General features: G+C 36.3%; 2 protein-coding genes across 2 annotated transcripts; one reads left to right on the top strand and one right to left on the bottom strand.

Annotated features, from left to right (window-relative positions):
- Positions 1-911: 911 nt before the first annotated feature.
- Positions 912-7698, bottom strand: LOC137710326 (T-complex protein 1 subunit alpha). Its single transcript, XM_068449273.1, has 17 exons — positions 7469-7698; positions 7312-7376; positions 6548-6637; positions 6377-6463; positions 6211-6270; positions 6014-6064; positions 5577-5672; positions 5266-5331; positions 4915-5132; positions 4353-4449; positions 3593-3679; positions 3038-3172; positions 2733-2837; positions 1963-2091; positions 1747-1868; positions 1416-1506; positions 912-1315 (listed from the first exon to the last, which is right to left on the bottom strand). The coding sequence occupies exons 1-17, from the start codon at positions 7539-7541 to the stop codon at positions 1235-1237; spliced, it is 1653 nt and encodes a 550-aa protein (XP_068305374.1). The 5' UTR covers positions 7542-7698; the 3' UTR covers positions 912-1234.
- Positions 7699-9819: 2121 nt separating this feature from the next.
- On the top strand, positions 9820-18346 carry LOC137711388 (uncharacterized). Its single transcript, XM_068450624.1, has 12 exons — positions 9820-10125; positions 10471-10581; positions 13029-13124; positions 14427-14480; positions 14669-14814; positions 14892-15042; positions 15123-15260; positions 16644-16715; positions 16801-16874; positions 17045-17186; positions 17831-17909; positions 18101-18346. Exons 1-12 carry the CDS (start codon positions 9976-9978, stop codon positions 18196-18198), a joined length of 1311 nt encoding a protein of 436 aa, XP_068306725.1. The 5' UTR covers positions 9820-9975; the 3' UTR covers positions 18199-18346.
- Positions 18347-18670: the final 324 nt, after the last annotated feature.

The following is an 18670-nucleotide window of genomic DNA, read 5'->3' as shown; positions in this document are numbered from 1 at the left end:
CCTCCCCCTTAGTGTGGATAATATTCAAAAAATATAAAAATAAAAACAATCATTTGACAACTAATTTAATCACATTATTATTTGCGTGCGAAAGGCCTTTTTTATAACTGGTATTACGCGACTCTTAAGATGTTTTGAACGTGTTTAAAAAATAGAGAAAATAATATTTAATAGACAACTTATTAAATCATATTATTGCTAGCCTATTGTGAGGTACTTAAAAAAACTATACAAAAAAAATTAATTATTAAAAAAAAAATACCGTTAAAATGATGAAAATACCCTTGCCACATTTGATGCATTATTTTGGATTGCTTTTGAAGTTTTTTGTTTGAGGGGCATTTCTATCCAATTATTTTTTGTGAAACTTGTGACAGCAAAAAACACTGTTCATTGGGCCCTTGGCTTTATATATAAGAAGATAAAGATGTAGTTTCATATTGATGGGGTCAAAATATATCGCAAGTCATTAAACCAACGAGCCAAACAACAAGAGGCCATACTCCTAGTCATTGAAAATTTTGGAACAAGATTTTGGCATCCATCTGCTTTCGGAAAAACCCTCCTCAAACAAACACGCTTGCGGGCGCTGCACCACCAATTGGGGCGCGTTCATTGGACTGACTGGCTTAATTTTTGGGTTCCAAAGAAACTGAATTTGTTTAGCTTATGAGATAACCTTAGGTTCTGATAAGCGTTTTCTATCGGCTAACAATCGGGAGTGTTTAGAGTCGCTTGTTGTTGAACGGGTTTAAAAGGTTCGCCCCTGCACCCGAGTTCTTGTTCTGGTCCGAGTCCCCTCCTCCCCCAAGGAGGAGCGAACAAGTATGTTTCGAAAATCTTTTCGATACAGAAAATCATTCAACATGTATAAAAGTTAGAGAAGCTAAACAAGGACCACGCCATTTCGCTACAGAAAAAGTTTGATATTTATGTTTCGAAAATATAGCCAGTACAACCATCCAGTCACCTAATCATACAAAACATTTCACGTTTGTGTGTTCAAGGGGAAAGCCACCATCCGTTCTCCATCACACCCAAACCCACTCCCTTCAACTAGAAAACCGTTGGGCGAAAATTAGAGTTTAATAGCAATTCCCACACAACCACACGAACAAAATCCTCCATCTTTAGCGCATGGAACGAATACAAACTGTAAAATCCTCTCCGAGCACAGATTCGCTTCCCACCCTTCTGCTTCAAAATCAGAGGGTCAAATGGTACTCCACGCATCTTAACCCTCTTGACTTTCATCCTTGACTAGCCTGATCATGTCATCAATTCGGAGAATGGTAATAGCTGCTTCAGTAGCAAACTGCCAAACAAGAAATGTTTCGAGTTAACAAACATTGTAAGGCTGTTATTGAACAAGACTTATCCAAAATTATTACTGATTTGTATCTAGGATTTTGTACCTGAATTATCTTCACTTTACTCATTGCAGGCTCAATGACTCCGGCTTCAAGGTTGTTACGAACTTCTCCCTTTAATAGGTCTAAGCCCATGCTGCAACAATTTTAAAGCAATCCCGATAAGTATGCAGTCACAGAATGTGCAATCTATGCATCCAAGACAGAATAATTTCAGTTGCATGCATGATCACAATGCCATAAAATTCAATATAAAGACACCATAAACAAAGAGGACTACGTAAACCAAAAAGAAAATCAACACTGACAGTAAGCATTCCCCAAAAGAAAAAAAATGTGCAATCGGGAAGAATTGCCATGGCAATAATCAGAATACCTAGAATAATCCTTATCCTTCTTGTCAGTCTTGGTTGTTGCCTTGGTTTGTGCCCTGTGGTGGTTGGCCCGTAGTATTGAAACTAGATCTGTAGAATCCTTGGCAGCATTGACGGCAAGCACCTAAACCAGATAAAAGTCACAATACAAACACCGTTAACAGACAAGAATTGCAGAAAGACCACTAAAACACAACATGCTCTAAGATGTTTAGAACCTTTGGTATAATCAACAAAGCTTCAGCAAACTCAGCAATTGCCAACTGCTCACGTGATCCTAATGTTGTAGCAAAACTCTCCAAATACACAGACAATGCGGACTCAACTGCACCTCCACCTGGTACCACCTGTATGGTAATATACCAATGAATGTAAATAACAAGAAACTCATAAAGAACCCACGATCATCAAGCTTGGTGGTGAAACCTTCCCAGTTTTATCTTTTTCTTTCCGTTGAAAAATACATTTCAAGTTCTCCCACACCTCCCCCACCCAACACACACACACGCACAAACACATGCACTCATGATTCGGAAGAATCTACAAAAAAAAAAATTGCATTGCACAAATCAAGTAAACAGACATAAAATCCATTTATCATGAAAAAGTACCTTATTAATAGCAAATAGCAGCAAAAATAATTTAGTTCAGGAGAGTGAATTTAAAATGTTATGATCCTTTTCTTGTCATTGATGTATTAAATAGATGTTACCATGTGTTATCTCATTGAAAAGCCCAAGTAAAGGGAGGAAAGGGACAAAAACATCAACAATCCAGTTGCTGATATAGGATCTACGATATCTTTTAAAAGAAAAGGACCACAAATACTCAAAGACAATGTATTCCATAAATTTCTTGCAATCATAATAATTAAAGAAAAAAAATAATTAATTTATCACCACTACTAAACAATGCACACCATTAAAAGAAAAGATCACCAACCCATTTTAAACACTGGAGAAAGAACTCAGGAAGTGCCAAATTTTACCATGTTAGATTCTAGAGTCCTCTTGACAATAGACAAAGCATCATGAAGGGCTCTTTCCATCTCATCAAGCATATAGTCATTTGCACCTCTGAGGATCAATGACACCTGAAAATAATATACGATATGATTATAGAAAATGTCATACTCGTGTAACTTCATTACTTCTTGAATAGATTGGTCACGGTCATGCGTAGTTATCTTAAGTCATATCCTACACATAAATGCATAAACTTCACAAAAACTTCAGGAATAAGAACTCAAGTCAAGCAGGGAAAAATGTTAAAAATTTAATTGAACTCACTCACCGCACTGTTATTTTTTGTTCCTTTTATCAAAATCACATCATCATCAGAAATGCGCTCCTCTACAACTTCATCGGCAGATCCAAGAAGTGACGTATCGAATGTTTCCTCCCCTTCCATATCAGCGAAAGTTGAAACCTACAGATAAAAAAACACAAGATGACATAGTTATACAGCATATGGATCTACTTTTTGACAATAAAAAACAAATACAACATGAGTGAACAAGTAGTCCACTGATTGATTGTTTTCAATTAAAAATTGTTTAGTAGTATACCGACGTACTGTTTTCAAGAGTCCAATGATATACTGTTATCAAGTATTCCACCCTAAATTTGGGTTTAGGTTCTTCACAAAAAAAATTTACATATTCATGTATTGTTTTCAATTTATAGGCTGATGATTAGGATATGACACGTGATGATTCCAAAGGAAAATAGAATTGCAAAAGAAACCATTTCCATTGAACACGAGTGATAGCTGAACTCCAAAATGATTCCAAAGGAAAATTACTCTGCAAGACAATTATATTATTCGAGAAGACATGAAGAATATTACCATTGTTGCACCTGTAGCCTTAGCAACATGGCGCATATCTTCTTTCTGAACACGTCTTACAGCGATAGCCCCAGCCTCCACAAAATACTGAAAAAACAATCAAGGATATAAAGTTAATGCAATTGATGAGCTCAATACACCCGGTGCATTGATAAACCACTCATTGTAGATAGATTGCACACTAACAACAGTGAAGCCACATAGAGGACTCTACATATACCCACACCACCAATATATAAATCATATTTCTTTGTATGCCAAAGAACAACAAAGAAGTTAAAATAAAGACAGTACAACTACTCGTTAGTTTCATAACATGGTTACTTTGAGACCTCAAGCTTCTGCATTTTTGTATTAAACAACAGCATATTTTATAGTCATAAAGATGTATTGAAGTGGATAAGAGTAACATATCATAAAGATTACACAATTTTCAAATAAGAGAGGAACCTACAAAAAAAGTATCGCCAAAAACATTAACCGTGAGTGTTGTTCAGCCATTCAAATTTTTGGCCTGGTCCAAAGGTGTATGACCAAGCTAACATTAACCATAATATTAAATTTAAAAAAAAATGATAATAAGGGATCTGCTATTGGCACTCCATCAAAGTCTTCCTGCACTCCTTAGTAACAGACAAAATGAAAGGGGAAGGACTGCAGGATGATCTTTTTGGAGTGCTAATAATCTAGAACTGAAAAATTGAATATCAGTAGTGGCTTATCTAAAATAGTTAGAGAAACAAATACAAAAGAATCTTGCCTTGAGTGCCATGTCGTCAATCCCCTTGGTAGTCAGAATAACATTTGCTCCAGCTTTCAGAAGTTTTTCAATACGCTCTTTTGTCATATCAGCTTCTCTGTAGAGATATACATATCATCAATACATTACCAAACACACAATAAAGCATCAATAGATGGCTTTTTAACATAATGATAATCATCAATACAGAAAAAGTGATTCAAATCCTTTCCCAAGTGTAAGCAATGATCAGTAACATCCTTAACTTCCCAAGCCTATCTATTTTAGGCAGTTACCATTATGTTTGAGGATTCATAGCAGTTTTTGAATCCTAGGTACATTCCATAATTCAATATGGGCCTAACAATTTCAATGATTAAAGGGTGATTGAGCCAAGTCTTTTTAGCGGTATGGACAAAAGGACTACATAATATCACAGCAGAATCACCTATTCTATACCACAGCATGCTAAACTGTGTTCATACCCTCCAACAACATGCTATGGACAGGGTCTGCAAAGCTGGTTAAGTGATATACACATGCAATGATATGATGTATAAATTAAGGTCGATCATCTTATCACCTTTGGCGAATTTTTTCAAGCTCCCTGGGATCACTAACTAAAACTTGGACACCCATTTGCATTTTGGTTTTCTGAAGATTAAAGTCAAGACAGGCAATCTTTGCAGGGGAAACTCTAAGTGGCATTCCTTGTGCAGCACGGCCTGTATTTAGTGCATAACCAGTTAAGAGATAGCTATCTCTTGCACTTTTTCCATGAGCTTTCAAAACATTAATCCCCTGAAAATAAAAAGAGCAACTAAGACAAAGTACTAAAGCAATAACAAAGAAAAGATAGAATAATATAAGGAGGCATATGAGCTTATGATGGAAACTTCATGACCATGTGTATACATAACTACCAAGTACCAACCTTGATTGGGTACTTGACTTCCCCCCGAGCATTGGTCATCTTTACAGCTTGTACTGCATCGACAACCTAGAAAAAGCAATTGTATACTAGGATCGTTAAAACATGCACAGGAAAAAAAAAAAAAAAAAAAAAAAAAACTATGGATTTAACTTCTGCTCCTGAAACCGCAAATAAGATTTGCCAACTATTTAACTTTACATGAGAAAAGGAATTCATATGAGTAACAAATCCAGTAACATTAACCCTTAAGAAAATAAATTCAACTCATGTAAAATTCATTTCTAACGAAATATAAATTCACAATAGCATACCATATTTGCAAAGAAGTCACTGTCACCGCCTATCAACTTTGAGGACATGCTTGTCTTTGCACAATTTACTAGAGAATCTTTTCCAAGCTTGTCAACCTAAGAAAATCAAGGTACAATCAATTAAACAAACAGGAACATTTTTTGTATCAAATGTTTTACAAATGAACCACACATTTCTGTATGTCAAAGCTTAAGGCCTAGAGACAATCAATGACTTATGACTATGAATGTACGAGTAGTAAGCCTTTTTGGCAAGAGTGAATTGAATGTCCAAAACTATTAATTCTTTCCACACTATATGCAATCCTTCCAAACCTCTAAAAAAATTCAGGAAAGAATTCCCACGTATTCTGTACAGCCAAAGTGAAATTTATTCCAATAACAAGAGACCCTTTTACTGCACACATTGAAAGAAGAATTTACTGGAGGAACCTTACCTTCACAGCTAATTTTTCCTCAACATATTTGCATGCTTCCCTCATAGCAAGCTGCACAGAGGGTGATACGGTCAGACATAAGCGGTTCAAATACAAAAGAACAGCACCATGTTATATGCCACAAAATATTTTACAAGCATAGGCTGTTGCTAAATATTGAATCAAAAATAGAAAAAGAAACAAGAAGAGGCGCTCACTCTGTAACCACTGATTATGGATGTTGGGTGAATCTTATTCCTTACAAGATCATTTGCTCTCTGCAGAATTAGAAGCAAATCGTCGATTACCCAGTTAAAAAAAAAAAAAAAAAAAAAAAATTCCTTTAGAACATAATATTGCTTCTAGAAAAGCATGTGGGGCCACCTTAAGCAACTCTGCAGCTACAATCACCACTGATGTCGTCCCATCTCCAACTTCTCGATCTTGGAGCTCAGCCAACTCCACAAGCACCTACACATGTATAAATGCATAGTCAGACATGTATAAACGCATCTATATTATCATATTTGCAAGAAATAACCAACTCTCACACACCTTGGCAGCAGGATGCTCAACTTCTAACATCTTGAGTATAGTAGCTCCATCATTAGTAATAGTCACATCACCAATATCATCGACAAGCATCTGAAATGACCAATCAATAAACATAGTAAACTAGCTGAAACCCATGCATACATAATTTATAATATTACACAATTAGGCATACGAATTCACTAGTGATTTTAAGCATCGACTCCACTATGAGGGGCCCGCTCAACTAGCTGAAACCCTTCCATTAGACAAACATCAACTCCACCATTGATTTTTAAGCATACAAATTCACCATAAGGACAACAACTAAAAGAATGAAACTCCATACCCTTGTGGGGACCCCGTTTAGGAGTGATTAGGGCGAGCCAAATCACTAATAGAGTGCTTAGAAAAAATTGAAGAGTGATTTATATAAGAATTAAATAACTTTAAGTAATTATATGAAGAAGCACGAGCAAGTTGCTTCTCCTTGGAAGTGAATTTTTTTAGAAAAATAAGGGAATGTCATAGGGTTTCAATAAAAATTTTGAAATTACCAAAATCACTAATGAGTAAAAGCACTTCTACGGAAGAACTATTGATGACAAATCAAACATTGACTAAAAATTTTGAAGCTTTTAAGTAGTAAAGTACACCAAACAACGTTACAAGAAGTATAAAGTAGTAATAGCCCAACTGAAACCTTAAACGCACATAACATCTCAGACTCATACAAATATATATATATATAGAGAGAGAGAGAGAGAGAGAGAGAGAGAGAGAGAGACCTTGTCGAGGCCAACGGGGCCGAGTGAAGATTTGACAATGTTTGCAACAGCTTGGCAGGCCATCACTGTGTTCAACAAAACAAAGTCGGACAAAATTAGCAGCATTTCAGTACGAAACCCTAAAATGGAAAACCCAGATGGGAGAGAGAGGCAGAACCATTTTGAGTGCGGACGTCCTGACCGTACTGACGGTCGCCCAAGATATCGGGGGTCTGAGAGGACATGGTCATAGAAGAGAGAGAGAGAGATGGAGCAGAAACCCTAGATAAACCCTAGATCGGATCTTTGGAGGAAGAACGGAAGAAAACGAGAGGGTTGTAGAAGGTGCTTACTGTAAAAGTGCAAGTGCGCGTAAAATTTGGCTTCGGCAGCCCAAAACCGACTGCGCTAAATCGGAAGGGTTTCGTTCGCTACGACGTCGTTTTAATCTCACTGCCAAAACACCAAAGAGAGTCCAGTCCAGTCCACCTTAAACCAAGAACAAAAAGCCCGCTATTCTATATGGGGCTCACTCTTTTGAGATTGTTATTTTATTTTATATTTTTGGAAAGAGGAGATAACTGGTTTCAAGCCATTCATTTCGGACCTGGAGAGTCTATGCGGAATTTCACCATGTCCTTGACCACAGTCAAACATGCTCATCATTTCGGAGTATCAAACCCAGGACCTCCCACATTTTTTTGTTTATTGGAGAGTCGTAGTCCGTACCCTTATCAGAATTAAGGAAAAAAGAGAGGCACATTTCATGATGTCAACCCAACTGTAACTTGGAAACAAAAAGAAGTCCTCAGCAGAAATTGAGAAACTCCATCTCACCACGAATAGAAGAAAAGAAAGAAGAGCAAAGGGTCTAGGCTTGGAGGAGTTTGAGTTGCTGCAAACAAAATCAGACCATGAGGAGGTGGTATGGGATACAAGGATGTTCGGGGCTTCCATCTTTCCATTTCAAAACCTTGAGTTCCTAGCTTCCCAAATTGTGCAACTTAACAGAAAAAAGAGGTTGAAATTTGGGGATGATTTGTGGAACATGGACACGGATACGGCGATGCGATACTGTACAACCCGGTGATACGAAAAATCTCTAAAAAGTAACATATGATACGCGATAGATACTGCAATTAAAATTATATAATAACAAACAAAGATAAAAATATATAATTTAGAACATATTTTGATAAAATAAAAATATATAACTTAGAACATATTTTGATAACACAAGATCATCCAAATTCAAGTTCATTTGATTTGTTGGAGAAGAAAAGTTAGAAATCTAATTCCCTTGGTCTATATAAAAGAAGGGTGACAGTTGTATTCATAGTTTCAATTAGAGGTTGGCTCTTCTTAATTCATATTTATTGATTTCAAATAAAGCTCCGTCTCTTATTAATTTTTTCTTTTTAATTTCTAATATGGAAGTGTAAAAGTAAAAGCATGATACTTGTATTCCAAATGTGGGATATGTGTATCCGTCAAGTCAAAGTGTGTTTCTTAATTATGATATGTATTTGACGAGTATTCGAGAGTATCCAGCAACTATCATATTCGAAAAGGATCGAATACAGGATACGCAACCAAGGTAAAGTATTCGTGCATCATAGGGGATGATAGTTCCTCAAACAAAGATGTAGAGGAGATCTATTCAATTGTTTTGGTTTTTCTATGTAAATGGGTTTTGGACGTTGAGGGCATTTAGGTCTATTCATGTGAATTTTTTGTTGTTTTTGATTTTTTTTTATTTTTTTATAAAAAGTGACATTTATGAAAGTGAGTGTTAAATTTTGGCTATTATTGATAAATTATCTTTGTATGAAGCAAAATATTTATCCATACCATTGGTAGAGTTTGTAAGACCACGAGTGATCATGAAAGCAACGAATGGAAAAAGCAGCATGTCATATTAATGGATAATTATGAGAATAAAAAAAAAAGAAGATATTTGGTCGAGTGAATAAATGGGTAGAGCCCTACTATGGTTCCAAGTATATATCCTCGGAAACATACAATACTCTACTTCATTTAATATTTCAAAGATCAGGAGTAATTGAAAAAGAAAAAATTAGATCCAGTACAATATGTATCCCGAAGAATCCTGAATCTGATATTAATAATATAATAATTGTACTAGTAAGCTTTAAATACCATTTTGATTTGATATCCAAATGATTTGTTATTGAGAACCATAAACGCATATGAATTGAACATAATTTGACGTCAACTGAACCATATAATTTTAATAATAAATTTAAGTAGATTTGTACCAAACCGAACGTTTGAAGGTGAAATCGGGCCAAATCGAGGAAGATCTATAACTTAAAAAAATAAAATTCATGATTATTTATATAATGACATATGGTGTATCACCTCGTGTGCCGATAATACCGAAAAATCTCCCTTGGGATTTGGCAAAATTTTGTTTTGCTGCGTGAAGAATGGAACCGGAAGTCTGGAATGGGTTGAACCCGTTGAAAGTCGAACCAGTTTGCTTACGTCACACTGGATTCAGTACGCAGATGGATAATTGATTTTCTTTCTTCTTCCTCCAACTTCAAATATAAAATATATAAAAAAGAAATAAAAGAAAAAGAAAAGAAATAGTTTTCTTCTTCCTTTCGTCTCTCTCTGTCTCTGTCGACGTCTGCGAGGGTGTTGGTGAAAAGCTAGAAGATGAAGCTCGGCTTTGAAGAATCGAAAGCGGTGTTTGGACTGCTCAGAGCAGAGCAGCGCCCGATCGAAGAGATCGTCTCTGAGTTCAACTCCCTTTTCTCCCATGGCCGCCAATTCATTCCCTGCTTCTCTCTCTCCCTTCTTTTACAGGTCTGTCTCTCTGTCTCTCTGTCTCTCTGTCTCTCTCTGTCTCTCTATCTCTCTCTCTCTCTCTCTCCCCCTCCCTCGTGGCGCCTGCTTTAGGACAAGCATTGAGAGGTGCCCAATTTCATTTCTTTACAGAATTGAAAGAAAAACCCTAGATCCCTTGCCATCATGTTGCTAGGGTGTTATGTGCAATGGCGTATCAATTATGGGGTTTTTATAATTTGAATGTATGATTATGAATACCCAAAGTGAAGACATATATTGATATTAACTGAAAATTTTTTTGTGTTAAAAAAATGTTGGGTTTTGTGATGTGGGATTCTAACTAGCTGGTGCTATGCTTCGCAGGACAAGAAGATGCTGAACTCCACTCAACGTTTGATTGCGTTCACTATTCTTCAGCAGGCATATTCGTCCCAGAAACCTTCTGCAAATCCATTCTTTAGTTTACTTATAAACGTAAGCATTGCGCATTTGTCTTTCAAGAATCGGCAGTCTTGGTTGCTTTAGGGTTCACAAACAATGATCGGTATCTGATTGAAATCAGTTTCTTGGTATCTATTTGCTAGGCATGTTGCACCAATATGCATAAAGTTGTAAGGAACCTCACTTCTCTCTGAAAAGGCTCTTTTGAATCATTTACCATGATATCAACCTCATCCTCGATATTGAACATTATCACACCTAAGATATGAAACATATAACTGAGAATATACCTACATGTATGCTATCTGCCTCATTGTTTAAGACTCAGTCAAGTACTAATTTAAATTATGAACAAAACTGATTGTCGTTTCCTTTGTTTTTCCCCTGTGTACAACGGTTTTATAATCTCTGAAATAGATCTCTTGCTGATCTTTCACCTTTTTGATTATTGAATCACTTGAATTGTTCAGTTTATTATATTCTTATCAATTAAATGACCCAAAACAAAAAGAAATACTATTAGGATATATGCAAAAGAAAGGACTCAACTCAACTAAGACACTGGCTATAACTGAATAAATTGGTTTGAAGGCCACACTTTCAAGATTCTTAGGTTTGGTTGGTCTAATAACCTACATGACCATTTAGATCAAGTCTGGGCTGATAACTCTACTATCAGTTTCAGATTTCTATATGAAGAAATTATCACAGTAAACAATGAGAATGTAAATATGGAAGTATGAAAAGTTTGATGAGCTTGTGGTTTCAAATTATTTATCATTAATTTTCATCTCAATACTTCTACTGTTTATGATTCTGTTACCAATTTGAAGCCGTTGGGGTTTTTTCCAACCCATGATAAGTTGTCCCAAGTCTTTTGGGAATTAATAGTCTTAGAGGATTAAATTGTTTTCTCAATTGGAGAAGGATTCATAACTAGATTCCAATTAGGATTAGTAATCCTTATTGAAGAAGACCTTTATTATGTCTATATAAAGGGGCTATTGTACTAGTTTTGAGGAGGGAGCAAAACAATAAATTGTATACCACTCAAGGGATTAGAGTGAGAGAATATTGTAAAGTGTGTGCGAGAGAAAAGAAAAGAAATAGTGTATTTCTTGTTCTTGTTCTTTCAGGTTTATCGTCAAGTCCTAGTTCTAGAGATTTGGCAAGATTATTGGTTGTACTCATTATTGATATAGTGAAAGATTGTTGTTGCTGTCCCGTGGACGGAGGCACATATTGCCGAACCACGTAAATTCTTGGTGTTATTTATCTTGGTTATTTGTTTTTCGATTTCCGGTGTTTGTTCTTCTTTTTCCCATTCTTAAAAGCGATATTCTCAACAAGTGGTATCAGAGCCTGATTTGGCTGATATCTGTTTAGAATGGAGGGTGCAACCCGCTTTAATTGGGTTACATGGAAATCAAGAGGAGGACATGCTTTACTGAAGTTGTTAAGAGCAAGCCAGCAAGTATGTCTGATGCTGATTGGACCAAGATGACGATAAGTGATGTTTTCTGGCAAAGAGGTCTTTAATTGCCTTTGCCAATGACGATGGGTATTGCGATCAGGGGGAGCCTAGTCAAGAGAAGTCTAATCAAGAGGGTCTTGGTTAATGAGTAGTTCGATCAGGGGGAGCTTGGTTATGGGTAATTCTATCAGGGGGAGTCTGGTCATGAAAAGTTCGATCAATGGGAGTTTGGTCAAGAGGAGCAATCCTATTTCGGTATACCTTCCTTATGGTCTGGAGGGGGAGATTGTTCGGTTTTTTCCAGCCCATGATAAGTTGTCCTAAGTCTATTGGGAATTAATAGTCTTAGAGGATTAAATTGTTTTCTCAAATGGAGAAGGATTCATAACTAGATTCCAATTAGGATTAGTAATCCTTATTGAAGAAGACCTTTATTATGTCAATATAAAGGGGCTATTGTACTAGTTTTGAGGAGGGAGCAAAACAATAAATTGTAAGCCACTCAAGGGATTAGAGTGAGAAAATATTGTAAAGTGTGTGTGAGAGAAAAGAAAAGAAATAGTGTAGTTCTTGTTCTTGTTCTTTCAGGTTTATCGTCAAGGTTTATTGTCAAGTCCTAGTTCTAGAGATTTGGTAAGATTATTGGTTGTACTCATTATTGATATAGTGAAAGATTGTTGTTGCTGTCCCGTGGACGTAGGCACATATTGCCGAACCACTTAAATTCTTGGTGTTATTTATCTTGGTTATTTGTTTTTCGATTCCCGAAGTTTGTTCTTGTTTTTCCCATTCTTAAGCGCGATATTCTCAACATAAGCAATAGTTAAACAAGCGACAGACCATTGTTTGAAGTGATATGGGGTTGAATCTATGCTTAACAGTTTATTTGGCACTTAAGTTGCTTTCTTGATGCTTTAGTACAATAACATTGTAAACTGCTTTCTTATTAAAAAAAAAAAAAAAAAAAATCAATTTGTTGATGTGAGCTTTTATGCTTGGGGTGCAGGCTGCATGTGATGTTGAAGCCGAAAAGTATGAGAGGGCACTTGTTCTGCAGCTATTACAACTATTTGGATCTGATGGCTCTAGTGGTGGCAAAGAGGTTCTCCATTATTGTTTAGCCTTTTAATTCGTTAATCTAAATTATGTTGTTGATTTAGTTTCTACAAACTTTTACTTTTATGTTTGTACCTGTGACACAAAACTGCCAACCAATATGAAATTTTTTATTTTCTTCTTTTCCCCTAGGAATGTTGCTAAATTAGCATTACAAATTTACAATGAATCCGACTTAACCTGTTGGATGTGTGTGCTTATTAGGGGCATTTAGCAGCTAATTATGAGTTATGGTTAGCATTGATGTCTGTTAGTGTCGAGTAAATTGTTAACTTCAGAACCTTTCTAATACATTACTTTGAATTGTAACCCGCAAAATTTTCATGCTTCCTATCTTGGACAATAGTAACAGCTTGGTTACAAAAGAATAACCCTTTGGGTTTCATGCTTCCTCTCTTGGACAGTAGTAACAGCTTGGTTACAAAACAATAATCCCTGTGAGTTTCATGCTTCCTTTCTTGGACGGTAGTAACAGCTTTGGTTACAAAAGAAATAACCCTTTTGGAAGCCCAAGACTATGCCAATGCCCAGGTCAAAGCATAAGGCCTGTTTGGTCCGAAGATATTGCACGTGGCATATGATGTTCAATAGAAAGAAGATAAAATAAGAAAGGGTGAATCTATTGTTAGTGTATTAAGAGTCATTTAGAAAAACTTTTTAAGTTTTATAATTCCTCATTGTAATGAGTCTTTATTTTTTATTTTTTATTTTAAGGTCTTTTTATTTTATTTTAATTAAGCTTGTAAGTATTTTTTGAAGCCACCGAGTTCTTTTTGTAAAGCAAATCAAAATTTGGATGTCTGAATTTGAAGTTTTATCTTGCAGCTGTTGGCTCATCAAGTTTTGATAAAAAAACACATCTTGTGTTCGTTCCTATATTGGTTATTGTTGTAAGATTCTTGTTGTAGATTCTTCTCTCGAAATTACAAATTTTGTCGGATAGAGAACTGATTTTCCTATATCTCAGCAAGCATTCATACCAGCTTTCATTTTCTCAACAACTCCACAAGGAAATAAAAACCCCACCAGGAGACTGAATTCTTGTTTATTATCTGTTCAAGTTTGTCAACCTTGGTTGTTTTTATTTGCAGGATGCATTGTTTTATAATTAGTTGTCATTGATATTTGTAGTATACGTAAATGAAACGTTAGTATCAGAAACCATTTTAACTACACCAGTGTGAACTGTAACCAGCAGCTGTATTACTTTGTTTTGTTACTTCCTCATCTTATCTTGAATCCTTTTTGGCAAGATTATGTTTATCTGAAGGAGAATCGTCTTTTTCAGATACTTAAACAAACTGCTACAGAGTACATCAAAAGTTTTGATCCTTCAGTACATGTAAGTTACGTAGACCTATGTATATTTTACTATTAAATACACTCATAATTAGTAAACTTTCAAGCCTACGTAGGATCCACCTGCATTCAGGGATTTTGTTACACAGTGTGTTGAGAAACATTCTCAGTCTATGAAACGTTCTCAGTCTATGTCTATAATAAATATTTTTCAATTGTCCTCTCTCTCAGGCATTCCCGCAACAAGAACAGTTGCAGCAGCAGTATGCCGATAAAGTCCATCCAGACCGATTTATTTCTCCATTCAAGGATGGTTCTGTCAGAAATGTGGTCGCAGACCCTGATGTTCCTCGTGGTTGTGATGTTAACTCATTAGAGTAAGACCTTTAACAATGGATATCTATTTTTGTCTTCTTTGCTCTTTCTCCAAATGACATTAGGATTCATGTTCTAGGTTTGATCTACAAACTGGAACAAAACCTAAAATTGGATCTGGAGATAGAGACGAGACAGTGCTTGGCTTGCTATCCAATTTAGCGCTGGAAGGGTTAGGTCCACACTGGAAAAGGCCTATTCCACCAAGGCTCCCAGTTCAGGATGATGAAGTAAGACGTAAGGGTATATTTATTGATTATTTGTAAGGGAATACTTGTTCACTTGATTTCGCTTGTCAAACATGTTTCAGCTAGTGTGGCTCAACCCTGTTGACAATCATGAACTTTTATGGGATGATGGCATGTGTATTGACACTAGCAGAGGGGCAGCTGTCAGGGACTTGATTGCAAAAGCATTAAAAGGACCACTTGCGCCTGCACAACAAGAGGTGTCGACATGTATATACAGTATACCCTTCATAATATTTAATATATCTTAATCAATATAATCATGTTTAATATAAAAATGCCTTTATACTTCTATGTATCAGTCCAAATGTTGAATGATTGAATATTTTCATATCATTTAGTCAAGTCAAACATTTTGTGTTTCGCCTTTGGGTGATGTGGGTCCTAGGATTTAGTGTATGAACCATTGTCGGGCTGGGCCTAATAAAAAAAGAGAGCGGGGGAGGGGGGGATAATATTGATGAACCATCTTTACACCTTCTCAGCCCATTCTAGTGATTTGGAAGGCTAAGGTACCTTGTAAGGTTCATACTTTGCCTTGACGATTGTTCATGGCAAGAGTATAATAAAGATGTTGATTAACAAACAGGCGTAATGCTTATACCTGACCTTCTTGTGTTATGGCCAAAAAGAGAGTGAAGCATATTGATCATCCTTTCCTTTGTAGCCCAAATGTGGATTCAATGTGGAATAACCTTTTTAAGGGGAGATTGAATTGGGCACTCTGGCTTCTTAAGAAATAGTGAAATACTGTGCTGGTGGAAAAAGGACATAAGCTCTGTGGACTTATTGTATTTAGCTATTCTTATATTTATTTGGTTGGGAAGAAATGTTAGAGTTTCCAAAGGAGGAGGAGATGGGTTTTTCATTATGGGAGAGATTACCTTGTCTGCCTGCACGCTTGTCTAGATTTTGAAGAGAAAGGATAGCCCGTATTAAATGTTGTGACGAGGTAAAGTAAATTCGATAGTTATAGAAGTGGGAGGAAGCAGTGCGGAACAGGACCTGAAAAAAGATTTAAGTACAACAAGACTCTGAAGCAATACTGAGATTGAGCATCAGAAACCCCAAACAGTGGGCAGGGTTAGAACGTAGGTCACCCAATCCAGCCATGGAATTACTTATTATTGTTACTTTTTATAGGATTTTGGCCAGGCTAAAAGTCACAGTGACGCCTATCCTCAAAACAAAACGCTGAAACTTGAAAGGAGGCCCTTCTTGTTTGGACCCCAAGGTTTATATGTAAAGATCCGCTGAAGCTTAATTAGTGTAAGGACCTTGGAGTTTTGGAGTCAATTAGAAATGATACTTTGTAAGCATCTTTGACTTTAGTCTTATGCTTGAACCTGGGGATAAAGATGTGGCTAGGGTATACTCTAGTTAGTAGTTGCACGTCTGCTAAAGTGATGGCCCTAAGGTCTCATTCTCCCTCCCCCGAATATTATTCTTGCTAAAATAAATTATTTATGATAAAGGGTTTCTGACGGCCTCATTTTACTGAAAAGTTCATGTTATTTGATAAACTGTTACGTCAGTAATTTTGAAGGAAGAGATGACGTAATGCTTGCCCTTTCCTTGTTCAGCAAGTCTTTTCGGAGTTGGCAAATGACCTGAAACTTGTATATCACTGTGGGCTGACACCAAGAAAGCTACCGGTAATTGTTGTCACATAACTATCAGTCATCAACATAAATATGATTTAATCTAACACTTGTATTATTCCTCAATTATTGTTTTCAGGAATTGGTGGAAAATAATCCCCTAATTGCAGTTGAAGTCCTCACCAAGCTGATAAATTCCCCTGAAATAGCGGAGTATGTTTTTGGTCTCTATGATTTACTTTGTGTCAAAATATACAGAGAATCAGAAATTATTTTTTAAGCCTGTTCTTATTATTTTTATTTGGTTTGTAAACTTTTAAGCCTGTTCACTTCCTCATTTTCAAGGCTTTTATGCTTTGTAAAACTTTTATATGTGGCCACAGATACTTTACAGTGCTTGTCAATATGGACATGAGTCTGCACTCTATGGAAGTGGTGAACAGGCTTACTACAGCAGTCGATCTTCCTTCTGAGTTCATACACCTGTACATAACAAATTGTATATCATCCTGTGAGAACATCAAGGTACTTGCTTACACCTTGCCTGTGGACTCTGCTTATCGGTATTCTGAGATTCAAAGGCACAGTTCAAGTCTTGATTTAGACTATATGTGGTGAAATATTTCATGCAAGGGTTTTAACTTGAAAAATAATTAGGAGCCTGCTTGAACACAAGGAAATTCTGCGCTCTTTCTTTAAAAAATATACAAATATATAGCATCCTGCTTCCCCCTATTCTTTGTTGAAGATGTTCAAATGAGGGCTTATCTATTTAAGGTTCGTTTTAAGGCCTAGCATTTTTAGGAAAGTTAAGCAAATCAATGTGTTAGTGTTTGCTGATTGAACCTCAATAGTATAGGTTGGTTTGGTTTCCTAAGTTGAAGGAACGAACAGTTACGTGTGTCTCTCTTTCTTCAATTAGGCTGGCTTTTACTGTGGTGTAAACTATTACTTGTTAAAGTTGCCGTGGTTTTATTTGGTATTCACTTATACGCTTGAAACAATATTACTAGTAGGGTCACCATATGCTTGCTTCACCAACTATTTTGATTATAATTCTTTCTTCCTCTGTCACTCTGTGTGAGAGGGTATTAAGACGATGGTTTTTGGTCATTACCAAACTCTTATTTTGTAAACTTGTTAAGCAGTTTAAATTTTTTTACTACCAGGATAAATACATGCAGAACAGGCTTGTGAGACTAGTTTGCGTGTTTCTTCAGAGCCTTATCCGAAACAACATTATCAATGGTCAGCGCCACACTCTACTTGCAATTTAATGTTATCTTGGTCATTTGATTCGGATTGAACACGCATGCTTAATGTAGAAACAGTAAATGGGATGCAAAGTACACTAGTTGTAAGAACAATTGAAGCAACACGTGAACAATTTTTAATCTCAACGTTATGTTGCTTACTTTTATTAATGGTTGTCCTTGCAGTTAAGGATCTTTTCATCGAAGTCCAAGCTTTTTGCATAGAGTTCTCGCGGATTAGGGAAGCAGCGGCGCTCTTCAGGCTCCTAAAGTCCTTGGAATGAATATGTTGGTTTTTGCTTCGCAAGATTGCTACTCTTCTATGCTTAGCAATTATTTTCTGTATGTTTTGCTCTGCCTATTTTCCGCTCAGCATGTAGATAATGTCTTCATTTAGATTTTAGAGGTCAATTAATGAAATTTTCTCCTTTATGCTGGCAGTGTTGCTATTTTTTCGCTTAAGTACGATAAAAACAGAGTAATGTTATTTAGATACACAAACCTAACGCTCAAATATAAGCGGGACTTGAATTAAAAAAAGATTAAAATGAACGCGCGCTCTTTCTCCAAACCCTTATCTGTCACCGTCGTCTCCTTGAAATTGCTGATTCTGGTGGTTTTCAGGCTGTTCCTCACCCAAGTTCTCTACCCAACTCTCAGGATTATTGCCGATCGATCATTTTGAAAAGTCTGGATGATTTTGTGCAAATAAACCAGATCTGGTACAAATTCTAGGAGATGTTCTCTCATGGCCTA

The sequence above is a fragment of the Pyrus communis genome, chromosome 12 (assembly GCF_963583255.1).
Source record: "Pyrus communis chromosome 12, drPyrComm1.1, whole genome shotgun sequence".
Taxonomy (NCBI): Eukaryota; Viridiplantae; Streptophyta; class Magnoliopsida; order Rosales; family Rosaceae; genus Pyrus; species Pyrus communis.
The sequence above is the reverse complement of the archived record's forward strand: the minus strand, read 5'-3'. Positions and strand labels throughout refer to the sequence as shown.